This window comes from Varanus komodoensis, unplaced genomic scaffold (assembly GCF_004798865.1).
Source record: "Varanus komodoensis strain SLA01 unplaced genomic scaffold, ASM479886v1 scaffold10, whole genome shotgun sequence".
Classification (NCBI taxonomy): Eukaryota; Metazoa; Chordata; class Lepidosauria; order Squamata; family Varanidae; genus Varanus; species Varanus komodoensis.
In genome coordinates this window covers 6,304,650-6,320,855 of record NW_025335269.1, presented here as the reverse complement: position 1 = coordinate 6,320,855, position 16,206 = coordinate 6,304,650, and the positions used below count along the sequence as shown (strand labels likewise).

Here is a 16,206-nt window from a genome sequence, read left to right as displayed (position 1 = left end):
TGTTTTGTGTTTTGTTTTGTTTTAAAGATGGATTTAATTAGTGGAGCTCAAAACAAGCTTTAGCCTTCAAAATTTAAACAGGATAAGAATGGTTTGATTAATTATGACATCATGGCTCCAAAGGTCAGGTAAAATTATAGTGCTGCAGAGACCGTGATGCCCCTGGGTTTCATCTACCAGATGTAGAAGCTAGACAGCAGTGGGAGAAGATTGCTGCCATCTGAGAAATGGAGACACCATAATTAAGCTTAAATGTTTTGATAGCCGGCTGCCTCAAAGAACAGTGAGCACAGCTTGGCACATGGAATGATGAGCAATAAGCAGTGGTGAGCAGCCAAAGGAAGTTGGAGCTGCTATTCTTTACTTTATTTGTGGAAGATGAACAATTGCCAGGACCTTAGGTTCAGAAGAGTGTTGGTACAGGCCAGTTTTCTGGCATGTTTAAGGTACAAAATGCACCGGAAATGTCATTATAATTATTGTAAGTATATAATAAGTATATAATTCTTGTATGTCTTACTTTAAAAAAAAACTCAAGGCAAATTAAAATATGCACATTTAAAAAACAGCTAATATTTTCCATTAAAGTGCAACCCACTCAAAAAACAACTATGACAACACAGTGACAACCCTAAATAGATGGTTGCACTGAACAATCCATTATCTGCTATCAAATGCCTAGGAAAAGAGGAAACTCTTTACCGGGTACCAAAATGATGACAATTTTGGTGTCAGGCAGGCTTTACTGGGGAGGCCATTCTATAATCAGGGTCCCACCACCAAGAAGACCTTTTCAATTGCTAACATTGAAGAAGCTGGAAGAAAATGTCAGAGGAGACCAGGAAGTCTGACAAGATTATCATGACCCGGTGATTCTCAATCCTGGCTCACCAGATTGTCCCTAAACACATCTCTTGCCAGTTGGGGATTTACAGAAGTTGGAATCCAGTATCTGAATACCCAAAGTTCAGAACTACTGATCTAGGTCTGATGTAACTGCATGGTGTTTAATATGAAGTGATCTGCAATGGTGCAGGAGGAAAAGAAAAGTCTGAAGGAGGATGATCAAGAGTCAGAATATTTGGCAATGCAATGCTCTACATATTTCTCAAAAGTAAGTCCCAGTGACATCAAGAGGACTTGGTCTGAGCTATGCATGCATAGAATTGTAGGCTAGAGGGAGCAGAAAAAGTAGGCAATGACCTGAAAGAAGGAAGACAGTAACAGCAGATAGTGGAGACGGGGGATACCTCCAACTCAGTTCTGTATTGTGCACCTGACATACCTCATTCAGACGATGTTATTGCGTGTGTTACTGTCTTGCATTTGTAACCCTCATGCTCTAGACTGCAGGGCATTTTAAGTGTTTTACACTGTCTCCCTCCACATTTGCTCACTTCTTTTTTCCATGGAAAAGCTGTGAAAGGGGGAAAGATGGAATAGCTCTGCAAGGCCTTTGGACTGGTAGTCCTTGGAGCCCTCCAGGGAGCTGGAGAAAGTAAGGATGGCAAAATAAGGACAGAGCAGTCTGGGCACTGTTGGCGATGGAAGGATAGAAACAAGTGGATTGTTTTAGAATCTAGAACAGTGCACTGCAGGGCTGAACTTCCTTGTACTGATTTGAAATTACTAGTCCATAATCTGGCAGTTAGGGAAAAAAACCCTATCTGGTTTTTGAAATTAGAAATGTAAGAAGAAAAATATATCCCCCTGGGCAGCTCCGCTGAATATTACATTTGGTTTATGTATAGCTGTATTCTTAGAATAGTTGCAATTATGACTTAGAAATGCCACTGCTTTGATCACTAACTGGACCCCATTAAAGATCTAAAAGAAGAACTTTCCATGCAGTGTCAAATCCATTGCTAAAGAAACAGTTGGCTGCCTCTGAGAGATTTTTATAATCTTTTTTCTCCCCCTTTTGGAAATTCCAGGTGCTGTCTAGACAGGAGGAAAGAACAGAATGACCCTGATTTAATTTGGCATTGTCACTGGAGTTCACTTGAGAAACACACGGAGCTTAGCCAAATGTACTATCGAGAATGCTAACATGGTGATCTAAGTGACAATAAGACACAATAGCCTTCCTATTTCTCTTGGCTTTGGGTATGGGAGGGATGAGCATGCATGCATATGCTTTAGGGCACAATCCTATGGAAGTTTAGGCAGAAAAAAATCCTTCCCAGCACTCCCCAGCCATGTGTAGAACATACTTTTGTCTAAACATCCATAGGTTTGCACTTTTAATGGCAACACCAGCTTCCCAAGAACTGATGTCTTAGATCTGAGTTCCCATCAGCCCCATCCAATGTAGCTGATAGTCAGGAATGCTGGCATTATAATCCAAAACATCTGGAGGGCACCAAGTTGGAGAAGGCTGGTCGACATCTTCCATGGAACATCAGAAGAGCATGCCATAGATTAACACATGGTTTGCATGACATGTAGCTAGGGTAAGAAGTGGCTGTTTTGGAAACTAGGAGGATCAGGAAAAATTAAAATCCTGAAGGATATAAACCTGCCAGTACATCCCTAGGCAGACATGAAACAGAAACAGTTTTCCTAACTATATATGGAGACAACTAAATGGAGCCTGAATTCTCTGTTTAGTGTACATATAAACTTAGCTAAACACATGTTACCAGCAAGCACTGCATCCAATATTTATGGGTAGTTCTGAACTTCTCAGAGGAGGAATGGCTTCAGAATATTCCAGAAAATCCAGGCTCCTGAGAGTCTGCTCTCTACCACTGGCCCTGACAGTTTCCATGCATTTACCTTGCCAAGGATTCTATCTAAATAGCGTAGGAACAGATGCAGCCCTTCCCACTATGGATACGATTGGATCCACATTTAGGTTTGTGTACCTGGATTGGCAGAAGTGGATGTCCCCAACCCCTCCTCTCCAAAACAGCCCTCTAGCCCCCTAAAATGCTGCAGAGACAGTTGGGGGGCTGTGGGGAATGGGATGAACGGTGGCATGCCTGTAGGAAGGAGTCTTCAAAAAGCAGGCAAAGGCACTTTTGGTGAGCAGTGCCCTTCTGTCCAGGGAAGGCAAGTTCTGTATCCAATGCATGAAAGATCATGTTTGAGATGAATACTAAATGCCCATGCATATATATATATATATCAAATTCACTTCCTATTTTCCCCTTTTGAGAGAGAGAGATTTTACAGGGTGAACCTATGCACATGTGTCATGGATTGCTTTGTACACACAGTGAATTCCCACTCTTCCATCACATAAAAAAGATCCCCGGCTGATTGCATGTGTGCACTCAGCCCATTATTCAAAACATGACAAACCTACAGTGTCTTTCAAACAAATAGGATAGATGTTAGATCTCTCTGTCCCTGTCCCCACCCCATGGCCTTTACAAAAACACAAGATGCTCGTTTTGCATGTAGCTGAACTGGTTTTGCCTGTAGCTAACTTTGCTGTGTCCAGTGTTATTTTTTTTAAAACTCAAAAGTTCTGTTTCCATAGTTTCTTCAACCAGGTAGGAGAATCTGTAGCCATGTGGTTTATTAGTTAACCTTTGTAGCCCGCTGGATACATTTATCTAAGACCCCCTGCTTCCCAAGCAGAAAGGAATTTCTCTCCTGGCTTCCTTTCAGAGGCCTGTCAAACAAAATTGTCGTCAGAATTTTTTTAAAAAAATAAACTTCAGATGTTTGCAACGATGGGAGACGACTTGCTAGTGCTTTGCTCTGAAACAGTTGTTACAATTTGACAGATCCCCAGTCTCAAATCCAAGGCACATGGCAAGTTAAATGCTTTGTGTTGAATTTCCAAAGTCTTACTTAGAAAGAAATATGTATCACCTAGTTAAGGGCAGCCACCATTTCTTTAAAAGAATAATTAAAGTCAAATCATGATTGCCCGATTCTAGCAGCCATTAGGCAATCTTAGTGGTTCAAGGCAGTCATAGGATTGGTAGGGTGCTGGTAAAGATGTGTGGCCTGGGTCCACCCAGTGCAATGAGTTCTGGTTGAAAAATTAGAAAATGAAGACTGTGTTTCTCCAGCTGTCACAACAGGGGATTAGGAGTCATGGGATATGTCAGATATATTTAAAAAACAACCAATCAGGAATTATATAATGAAGGAGGAACCAGTACTGACCCAGATTTGAATCCCATGTAGCTGCCATTACAGTGCTTGCAACTGTGACATATGTGAATGCTGCAGTTTGGTTTCTTTGATCCAGGGGTTGAAACCTGTAACTGATTTTCATTGCCAAGGCGCAACCCCAAATCGTGCCAAGCAATAATAACAGGCCACTGAGCATGCATAATAAATCAGGTGTAAGATTGTGAATGCTGTGGTTTGGAGAGGTACCAGAGGTTTTGCACTGAACTTGGTGCAAATGGAGATTCTCAACATTCTCCACCTTATTTGTGGGGAGAGATATCTGGGTGGGGTGGGGGGTAATTTAACTGGGAGAAAGAATCATTCTCCAGTAGTTTATCGCAGGTGGCTGTCACAATTTACAGGGGTGGCAGGATAGGTTCTTCTTCCTCAGGGTTGGCTTGTTTTACCCTGCCACTTATAGCAAAAGCAGCAACTGTGTTAGCAACCTGGGCCCCGTTTTGCATCTTGCACAATGCCTCATATCAAGCAATATTTCAAGGGAGGAGAGCTGGAGAGAAAGAAAGAAGGAAGCCAGCACAAAAACAGTGGTCAAAAAATGTGGGGATGTTGTTTCTAGGGAGTAAGAAAAGAAATGCCTCAGAATGTATGTAAGGAAAGATGACATCTGCGAAAGTTTGAGTCAGCTCCATAAGCTCCTGTACTTCAGAGTTCAGCACCTGTTTATTTTTGCATATATATATCCCCCCCACCCCGCACTCCAATGGAGTATCTGGCAGCTTATAATATTTAAGACCTATGGTCTTCCAAACATTACATTTCCCAGGAGTAATTGTAGATCTATCTTGTGTCTAATGTCAGTGCTTACTGTACTGGTGGGAAACCCTCCAGGTTCTCAGGTGGCATGGAGTACTCCAAGTTGGAAGAGATCAAGAGAAAGTCCTGTTCCACTAACTGACATCTGCTGTCGTGACACTGGATTTAATCCTATAGTCTAATATTTATGTGTTTAGAATGTGTCTCTTACCTACCTCATACCTGGATTTAGATGGCAACAACTTCAAAACAGTATTAATTACAATTACTTTTCAATTGCTTCTACATTTTTTGCAAAACCCCTCACTTTAAAGCCCAATAAGCCTATTAATATTATTAAATTAAATTTATATCCCAGCTTTCTTACTCTTGAAAGGAATCCAAGCCAGCTTACAAGTTTCTACACCTTTCTATTTTTCCCCAGAAAAACAACTCTGTGGGATAGGTTATGCTGAGAGTCGAACTCAGGAAGTTTCATGGTTAAGTGGGGACTAGAACCTAGACCTCCAGAATCCTAGTCTAGTTGACTATCACAAAGGAATCTTCAACAGTTCCTCCATGCAGCAAATTTCTTTCAGCATGGATCTTCCATGAGATGCATTATGCAGAAATGCACTTGATTCACATTATACTAAAGGGCTAACACTGGCACTCTAGAAAGGCTGAACTCTTCTGATAGGAAATGCAGGGAAATAGACTTTTGATTTCTTGGAAGGAATTGATGCAGACTAGGAGCAGCTAATGCAAACTAGGTGTTGGCTTGTTTTTAGGAAAAAGCAAGTTTCAGATCAGATATGATTACTTCGTCTTCTACAAATCTCTATTACTGTGAGGAGTAAAGAGTAGACACAGCAAATATTTGTAAAACGGCATTAGATCCCAAGAGCATGCAATCGACATATGCAACAAATCTTGCTTTCCTAATGAAACACAAGCTTCCAATGGAGTCCTGCAATAGATCTTTAGGCCTATGCTGTGAGGTATGTTTATTAGTTACATAAATTCCAACCTTGTCTTTAATATGCTGGTGGCCCCACTTTTCAGCTCAATTAGGGAGCATGCAGTTTGAAGAAGAGCCCCAGTTTGTTCCCTGTAATAGAAATGACCAAGAAGAAATCTGATGATGTTGAACCCAAGCTGGTATTGATTTTTATTTTTAATTTAAAAGCCGAACCTGTGATTATGTTTTGGTTGTAAAATCTTTCTGGTTTTCAGGGCATAAAACAACTTTTCAGCAGCACCAGAAGTATAACAGTTGCATAAACAAAAATGGGGTACATGTTTAAAGCCATTACAGAACTGCTCTCTATCAAGACTGGAGACATTTCAAAACAACTGTTCATGAAAGAAATTATGAGGGCTCTTCTTGCCTTAAAAAGGAACCAAGGAAGAGTCATGGGGGAAGGCTGACGTACAATTAACAGCTGGTTCGCACAAAAATATGCTATCAGATGCCTTACCAAATATAGCTCTAGGATGGAAACCAAAGGACCAAAAGAAATGTGGAAACACAAACTATTTATTTAAAACTTTTATATGCTGTCCCTTATGCATGGCATCTCAGGATGGCTTACAATCATTAAAATCAAAATACAATAACACAATACATAAAAATATAATAAATAACATATAATAAACTAGACAATTATCAGATTATAATAATATGAGCATTATGGAGCTGTATTTTGACAGCTGTTACTCAGTTCTTATGTACTTCACACCTCAAGAGTACTCTGCCATGGATGCCTTGGGCTGAAAAAGTGCAGCAAGATGGCATGAAAGATTCAGCTTACATTAATAAATGCAACTGCATAATGCAGCCAGTGCTTTAAACAGGGAAGCCTCCAATAATCAATCTTCATTTTTAGTAGTTTGGTTTTCTTGTCATTTGAAGCAACAACCACAAACAGTGGTGGTGGGAAGATGAGTACTGCTACTAGCTGGTTACTCACCAGCACTAGCAAGCAAGCAGGTAGGTAGTAGCAATGATGAGGAAGAAGAGCGGCAGCAGTTGGTGAGGGTGGTGGTGCTTGAGTAAACTAACTAAATGGGTCCCATTAAGGGTATCTTGCCTAGCAGTTCTTCAAAACTGGGCATGTTACTATTTAAATAAGAACCATGATTGGAAGACATAATTTTAACATGAGGCTAATCTGCTTGCTTCCTCAATCTTTCCTGCATTACATTTAGTGTACCGATATTTACTTTAAAAGGACTGGTGCTATCTTATGTCACTGCTGTTGAGACTTATTAGTATATCAACAAGACAATAGGCAATCGTGTACCATCCTCTTACAAGACAGAGTCTGATTTATTCCAAGGTGAAGCTTGATTTACTATTATTTGATTGAAAGTCAATCAAATTGAGAGCCAGTGTGGTATAGTGGTTAAGAGCATGGGACTGGGACTCAGAGAATCTGGGTTCGAGTCCCTGCTCGGCCATGGAGGCAACTGGGTGACTCTGGGCCAGTCACAGACTCTCAGCCCTACCTACCTCACAGGGTTGTTGTGGGGATAAGATGGAGGAGGAGATGTAAGCTGCCTTGAGCCCTTTGTAGGAAAAAGGCAGGACATAAATCCAAAAACAAACAAACAAACAAGTCCACTGGAAAGCTTTTTTTTTACTTTGTGATCAGTCAATCTCACATATATTTAATGGAGCCACTCTTTTTTTTTTTTTTGGCAACAATTAATTACTCATGTTTACTGTGTGTCAAATGAAAGAATTAATAGTATATATTTGCCTTAAACCTCCTTTCTGCCAGGGATCTGGAAATTCTGGAACTTACTTATTCATATCAACCACCTTACTTAGCACTTCTGATTTTTCTCGTTTTTTTCTCATTCATCTTTTCCAATCCAGAAACTCCGGCTATAGAGATGGTTCCATATACATTATTATTACATTTTATTATTAATGAAATAAGGTTTTGATGTCGATACACATGTATGCTCCCATGACTGGAATGATTTTTAAAGGGTATTTTATTTAAAATACATTAACTTACAGATGGAGGACAAATTCCAGACAGTTTGGTATTGCTTCCTTGAACTTTATGTGCAATAAAAGACTGTTGCCAGAAACAACTGGAACATACCACATAAGCCAGTGAAAACCATCTCAGCTTTTTATCCTCTTTCCTTTCGTGTTCTTTCATCTCTTTCCCCCCTTCTATCAGTTTTCCTTCCCCCTCCTCTTTCTCTCTCCCCCTCCACTGGTGCAGTGGAGCCTGGGCTTGCAGGGACCAAGCTTTAGAATGTTTTGATTCACAGGGAAGCTGACATCATCTGTCACAATCATTCCCCAAAATTCTCTGTTTCCACTGAGCCAAGTGGCAATTCTCACAGTAGCTGGGATGTGGGAATGGATCCCCCTGATAACAGTTACTATATATTGCTGCTTCTTGCAATGCAAAGTATTTGGAGAGGCTTGGTCTGAAATGGATAATTAAAACAAACAAGGTTTACAAAAGACAGGTTTCTGATTTTAAAAATAGCAACTCCTAGACCTAGTTTATTAACATGGATCAACACTGCTGCCTGCACTGTTCAACTTTTTTCGGGATAAAAGGTACAAAAATTGTCATGAGTATCTGATCCTCAAAATTTACCTCTACACTCCTTCTCTCCCTTGTTTTTTTCCATAAAAATTGAACCATAACAAGCTGCTTCCATGAATAAAAAGCATAAAACTACAGAACATGTCTGGAGGGAGTGTACTGTGTACAGTGTGCTGGGGAAAGAAATTGTGAAATCGTAGTGAAACAATGTAAAATCAGAAATAATCTATTAATAGTAAGGCCTTCTGATCTCCAACTTAAATGAAGTTTTGTCCATTACAATTCTGGCTGTTATAATTAACTTTTTGGTTGCATTCCTTTTATTGTCTTGCAAAAAACTCTTCAAGTGTCTTGCTAGCTGGACACCAGAAAGGCAAGGGAATCCACTTCATATGAAAACATGATTTTTGTGTCAAATGTTCTGAGTGAATGGTCTTCAGTTCTGTCGGTAACAGAACACAGATGCAGAGCAGCAGTCCAGTGCTAATTCTCTCCCCAGTTTATGCTCTAGAAATTACATTAAAGGAGATGGCTGGAATAGCTGGGGAATGATGTAATGCCAATCCAAAACCAGACCATAACTTTTATTATTTTCATTCCTGGTTCTACAATCAAAACTTGCATGACTGTGTGTGGAAATTTCAGACAAAATAAAGAATAGTTGAAATAACAGTTCTTCTGGAAATGTTTGGGCAGCTTCTGTAAACATGATGCCTTTAAATCAAAAGCTTAGCAGGAGACAGAGAATAATAAAATATTTTCACCTTTAAAATATTTCAGGTAAAATGTGGGTGTAACAGAGAAGGTTCTTGAAATCTTTGAAGAAACAGCTGGACTAATTCAAATGAGCTCTGCTGATGGTTTGTGTTCTTACTTGAAGGAATGTGAATCAGGGAATTTACAATGGCTCTGTTCAGGGCCAGGTATAGCCATCTAAGACTTTGTACTAGAGGCAATCATTTATATGTGGCAGTTCATTACAAAAATATTCCCTAGTCTAGTATATTGGCAAAAGCACAAGTCCATAGTAACAGCCAAATGAGGCAGGAACTAACCATTTTCACAGAAAACCTGGAAGTAGTAATAAGAATAATTAAAAACACTTAGAATTTACAATAACTTTGAAAGTTTTACAAATATAGCCTCATTACCATACCCTGGAATATTAACTGTGTTTTGCAGTTAATAAGGTAGCAGCTTACTTATACCCAAACAGTGAGTGAGTGGCAGAGGCAAGAACTGAACAAGGAACTTCTTGTTTTGCACTGCTCATTGTTAGTTCCTGCTCTATAGGAGCTCTCACACATGGAGCCAAAGCTGTTTTCCACATGCAAGTTCATGATTATAGCAGTCTTCTGCAAATTGGCATGCTTGAAGTATACTGGACTGCAACTCTCATAATTTCCAAGAAGCGATTTGCCATGCTGACTGGGGATTAAGGGAACTGCAGCTGGTAAACTCTGGAGGACACCAGGTTGAAGAAGGTTGGACTGCAGCCTCAGAAATCAGGGTGGACTTGATAATGAGCCAAAATTTTTATGGCAAAAATTATACCACAGAAAACATGGCAAGGAAGACTTTTGCACAATTTGAGCTGGTGTGCCAATGTAGGCATTATGTGGAGAAGGCTGATCTTTCCCCATTGTCCATTTGCTTCCACTTTAAATGAATCCGCTCTCCAGATACCATTGAAAAGTGTCTGGAAACAAGTGAAAAAGGCAACACAGGAGGCCAGTCAGTTGATGACATCACATGGTTAAGCTATTATTTTCTGTGACTTCCAATTTGTTTTCAGGCTAAATTCAAGCCAGGACACAGAGTCTGCCGGTTCTTACCTATAAAGTCCTAAATCAAGGGTGAAAACCCCCACGGGCCAGAGGGATGCATTGCTCCTTACTGGACCCAAGCAGGCGCCACACCTCTGCCCTGCAAATGAAATTCAGCAGTGCAGGAGCAAGGAGAAAATCCCCCTCTGAAAGAAAATTGGAGCTTTATTTATTTATTTATTTTATTGGTTCCCTGCCATTCTAGTGCAATAATGGCCTTTAAGGAGTTTACAGAATCATTTAAAACAATAAAACAATGCATTAAAATGTAATAAAACTGAATAATTTCAGGGATTAAATGATTAAAAACAGCAACCAACCCAACTGAGTTACTTCGCTCTAAAGACCTTAAATAAAGTGGTCTTTGCCTGACAGCAAAGAGCAAGTTAACCTTGCAGTAAGTGGAATCAGTGACCAAAAAGCTTCCCCCCCACCACACACACACACAAACACACACACACACACACACAAACACACACACACACACACACACACACACACACTTTTGGGCTTCAACTAAATGCACCCCTGAAGGCAGCAGCATCTCAAAAAAGTGGGGCAGGGGGCTGTGCTCATATGAGAGAACGGGCCCCTGGTGGTCAAATAGGGCTTTATAATTAGGATTGCAACAGTCATCTCCAGAAACTAGTCCTTTTCACTGGACTTCTTCATGTGCTTAGGAAGTGAGCTTAAGCTTGGAGGAAATTGATAAAGGCGGAACTCGGATTCCACAACTGGCAACCTTCTTCCCCAGCATGTGCAACGCAAAGTCGGCAATTTATGTGCATGGAAGAGGGAGGCTGTGCAGCATTCATACAACCTGCTTCCTGATAGGTAGCTGTGCAAACTCCCAGTATGTTCAGCAGGCCAGAGTCTGGGGATCTAAACCCAGATTCCTCACACATCCCTAGTCATAACTAGCCCTTGAATTCTTCCAAGGAACAGAACTGTAACCAGTAAAGCTGTTGTAACAAGGGAGTCCCTGTAACATAGAAACAGAGTGAGTCAGAAGGGTCCTCCCGGGCCATCTAGTCTGACCCCCGGCTCCAGCCGGCTCCACTCACGACATGCCCACCATGTGCATGTCCAGCCTGTCCTTGAAACACCCTCACCGATGGGGCCACAACGACCTCCCATGGAAGCCCATTCCACACCCTCAGGGTCCTGACTGTCAGGAAGTGCTTCCTGGCATCCAAATGGAACCTTGGCTCCCTGAGCTTTGCTCCATTGGAGCATGTCCTGCCTTCCTCTGCAGGGGAGAACAGGTCCCTACCCACCTCCATATTACATACCTATAAGTTGCCTACAGATCCCCTCTGAGTCTCCTCTTCTCCATGCTGAAGAGACCCAGTTCCCTCAGTCTCGCCTCATATGGCGTCCCCTGCAAACCGGCCACCAATCTTGTGGCCCTATGCTGCACTGACTCCAACCTGGCTATATCCTTTCTGTAATGAGGGGCCCAAAACTGAACACAATACTCCAGTTGTCAGTGCACCAGAGTCATATAGAGTGGTAGTAATACCTCTCTCGATCTAGAAGACACATTTCTGGCTATTCAACCAAGGGTGGTGTTTGCCCTCTTGACCAGCACATCACACTGCTGACTCATGTTCAGCCTGCAGTCAACCAGCACCCCGAGGCCCCTTTCACAAGTGCTGCTCTCCAGCCACTTGTCCCCTAACCTGTACTTATTGCACCCATTCCTATGCCCCAAGTGCAAGACCTTGCACTGATCCAAATTGAACGCCATCCTGTTGTCTCCTGCCCACTTCCATCATCTGTCCAGATCCTTTTGGATCTCGAGTACCTGCTCCACAGTTGTGGCCACTGCCCCAGTTTTAGTATCATCTGATACTAAATTTGATCAGCAGACTGTTCACCCCTTCTTCCACATCACTGATGAAAAGATTAAACAGGATCAGCCCCAGGACAGAGCCTTGGGGGACCTCGCTTGTCACTGGCCACCATCCTGATGATTCCCTACTAATGGTTACCCTCTGCTTTCGGTCAGTCAGCCATGGCCTAATCCAGGGGTCCTCAAACTTTTTCAACAGGGGGCCAGTTGAAAGGCGGCGGCAGCGGGTGCGAGCTGGCGAGGCAGCAGCAGGCACGCGCATGGTGAGGCAGCAGTGGGTGCGGGTGTGGCGCAGTGAGGCGGTGGGCGCGGCGAGTTGGTAGCCTGCTCGTGCAGAGAAGGCCGCACAGCTGACCGCCCCATGGCCTGGTGAGGCAGCGGCTTGCTTGCTCAGAGAAGGCCATGCCGCTGGCCACCCCCTGGGCTCGCATAATTAAAAATAGATTTAAAAAGTTTTATTTTTCTTATTTTCTATCCTTTTTTAGTTTCTTCGTCTTTGTCTCTCTCTTTCATCCGCCTCTCTTCTGTTTCCCACTCCAGTAATCCCACTCTGTATATGTATGCAATGGGATGTGGGAGGAGAGCCGACGCACATGCAGTTGAGCTGTTGCAATTTAGTGCATGCTCTGGCTCTCTCCTCAGTTTCTGAGACAGGCTCAGAGGTTTTGGACTCACTCGAAGATTGTTTTCGGGCTGGATAAATGGTAATTTATTGACTTTTTGTGAAACTTCCTGAATTTGGTACAAAATGTAAAATTTGTGTAAGTTTCCTTGGGATCTTTATCTTCTCTTTTTCTTTGTTTATTATATTATTCCAATAATAAACATTAATAAATAGCATGTAAAATATGGAACTCATAATTGGATATCTACATAAATGCCTCATGGGTTACACTCAGGCAACAGGGTTACAGCACACATTCAATGAGATTGCTTATTAAGATGTGTGTAAAGCACATCTCTCTTTATGTGCTCTTGTTACTAGATTGCTGCTGATTTATTATTTCACTATTTTCATAAGCACTGGGTTCAGACAATGTGAGGGCCCACACTCAAGAGCTCAGTATGGGTTGTCAGTGAATTTGTGGTTGAAATTACCTGAAATTACCTGAATCCAGCTGAGATAACAAACCATAGTGAACAACCCACAGTTCACAACCCAACAACCAATCATGGGTTCCCTGTGGGCTGTCCATAGTTAACAAGCTAGGACTTGTTAGAGCAGCTGGGTTCAGTTAACGTGATAACCAACATTCCAACAACAACCCACTGTTTAACAACAACCCACACACATCCATTATTAAAATATTGCCCTGCCTCTTAAAGACCAACCACCTTGTTTCCTTTTTTCTGTGCCCAGAGAGGCATAGGTTGGTCTCTCTGAGCATCTCTCTGCAATGAGAAAGGCACTCATCTGGCACCTGGGGGAGCAACTCCCCACTCACTGGCCGAGTACACATCTGGCGACACCCCTCTTTTGCCTTCACCAGCTGTGAAGGCAAGGAAGAGAGTGTTCTATTCAGCCAGCTCTTCATGGTGTCACTTAGGTCAGCTTTACTCCCCACTCCCCTTCCCTGACTGGCAAAGATGAGGAAGGGGCCAAGGCACCGAGCCAGAGCCCCTTGGAGCACCCCTCAATGCCAGTCATTCTTCTGCCCCCTCCCTTCCCAGACACAACAGAACTTCGAAAAGTGGCCGTTCTCATGGTCTCTGCATTCTGGAAGGTTCACATCTGCTGGGTTGAATTTGGCCCATGGAACAGAGATTCCCCAACCTGGCTAAACTGGTTATAGAACACTGCTCACAATGAATCGTTCAGAGTTGAAAATATAAGTGGGTCTTCTACAATGTAGACTAAAAGAAAAGGGAGTCTTCAGTAATAAGTGGCTGTATTTACCCACAGTTCATAGAAGGAAACAGGGAAGTTTGATAGAAACCCAGTTTAGCACTGTCATAAATGGTGTGACAGAAATTGCTTTATGTAATATCTACTTTTATGTGTGTGTGCTTGCACATGTGCACACACAACACACACTATATAACTCCCTAGTCAGCAGCAACATGTTTTTACTGGAAAGCCACTTTGTCAAAAGTCCACAATCCCACAAAGGTCCACAATCCCACAACCTGTTGCTAAGTCTCCTTGCAACAGCTGCTGTTTTCAACTTCTCTTCTGCTTCTCTTTTGCCTCTATTGTGGGCCACTTCACCCAAGTAGGCTGGATTTGGTCCAGATTGCTAATTCCTGTTTAATTGGTTCCATGTCCACATTTTCTGAGCAGTGCTAGGTTCAGAGCAGACTTCATGAGATATTTATTTATTTATTTATTTATTTATTAAAATATTTTTATGCCGCCCCATTCGCCGAAGCCTCGGGGTGGCTTACATCACTAAGTTAAATAATTATAATATAAATTAAAAATATAAATATTAAATTAAAAATACAACAATACAGTATAAAATAAGCCGCCATATTTTCTTTGGAGAAGGAAGTGTGTGTGGGGAGGGGGTCTTTGAAACCCAGTGGCTGCTTGTAAAGCACCAAGAAAGAGGGCAAAAGAACCAACACATTTGCATAAAATTTACATAGCCCACCTAATCTATTTGCATACATACGAATGTACCAATAATTTTTTTAACTGATATGGAAATAGCGTAAAACTCACCATAGCAGGGAAGACTGATCAGGTGAGCTGCGTGGTTGTCTCTTCAACTCACTGTCCAAGTGTTAAATGTTCATGGGCAAAATTCTTCTGTCCTCTATAAACTCGAACTGGACAGAGGAGCCCTTCAAAGAGAGGTCAGTTCTCCAGAAGTCTTTCCAACAGAGTACTGTCCTCTATAAAACGTGACACATGACCATCCTGCTTTGGAATAATCTGATAACTTACAAATGTACAGGCTGAGCAAACAGGCCTTAATATGCATGAGTCATTCCAAAGCTTTGCCAAAATCTTTGACAATTATCAGTAGAGCTGTACGTCATTTGTCTATAGTTTAACTAAATTTCAAAGAAATAACCCTGATTTCCCCCATAATTTAATTTTCCTCTGGAGCATGCATCCTTAAAATGAAGAGAAACAGCCAAGAATACATGGCATTATTATATTGTGGCAAAAGGATATTGAAAGAGAAAAATACCAACCCTAGAAATAATTAAATTTGGAGTCTGTAAACTGGATTCAGTTTAGTTAGATGGAGTCTCCCTCAACTAATAAAGAAATAAAAGGAAATTATTTTAATTCCTTTTCTCCATTTCATTGCCACAACATACATTGTGGTATGCTTAGAAAAGAAACTTTTCTCACTTAGTTTATTCTTCTTAATTCATACTGGGCTTTTCTGAGCAGTGATATTTATCATGTGCTTGTGATCCCATACTCATGAAAGTTTGTTTTAATGACATTCTCAGCTTCTCTCCTCAGCATTTTTCACCTCTTTTTTTCAGAGCAAGCAAAACGCACTAATTTCCTGGTACTGTCCACTACAAAAGCCTAGTATACTTTTGCAAATTTGCTCTATACCACAACATTGCCTTGTGTTATGTAATGGGACGTATAGAAACATGTAGAAAGGTAGAGAGCAAAACATCAAGGACAAAAACCCCTTGCATGAAGAATGTTCTTCCTCCCACAAAAAAAAAGCAAGAAACTTCAGAAGGGTGCCAACTTATATGCCTCATGTAGAGAAGTTCTAGATGAGAGAGGTCTAGATGAGAGAGTTCTTCTTACCATCAAAGAAAGGGATAGTCTTTAGAAAAATCCATTTGTGACTTGAACAAAAGAAATTGCTCACACAATTTCTGCTGTGTTTTGGGGTGGCCAGTGTCCTCTTTTGCAAAGGACAGTCCTTTATTGGAGGACACATGACTGCCTCCTTGGGAATCAAAATTATGGCTGTGAGCTGTTAGAAATGGCAGGGCCAAAACAAGATCAAGGAGGGACCACTGCATCACTCGTGTATAATTAGTATACATGTATGCCATGCTATTGTGTTCCGGATATAAATACCAACCAGGCAGCCAGAAATGTAAGGAATATCAAAGGAAGTAAAAAAAC

General features: G+C 41.5%; 1 protein-coding gene across 1 annotated transcript in view; it reads right to left on the bottom strand.

Moving 5' to 3' along the window:
* TNS3 (tensin 3) overlaps window positions 1-14,878 on the bottom strand; it is a 385,864-nt gene extending 370,986 nt beyond the window's left edge. Inside the window, exon 1 of the mRNA XM_044453647.1 lies at window positions 14,815-14,878. Coding sequence (XP_044309582.1) covers window positions 14,815-14,817 — 3 coding nt within the window. The 5' untranslated portion in view covers window positions 14,818-14,878. The remainder of the gene's footprint in view (window positions 1-14,814) is intronic.
* Window positions 14,879-16,206: the final 1,328 nt, after the last annotated feature.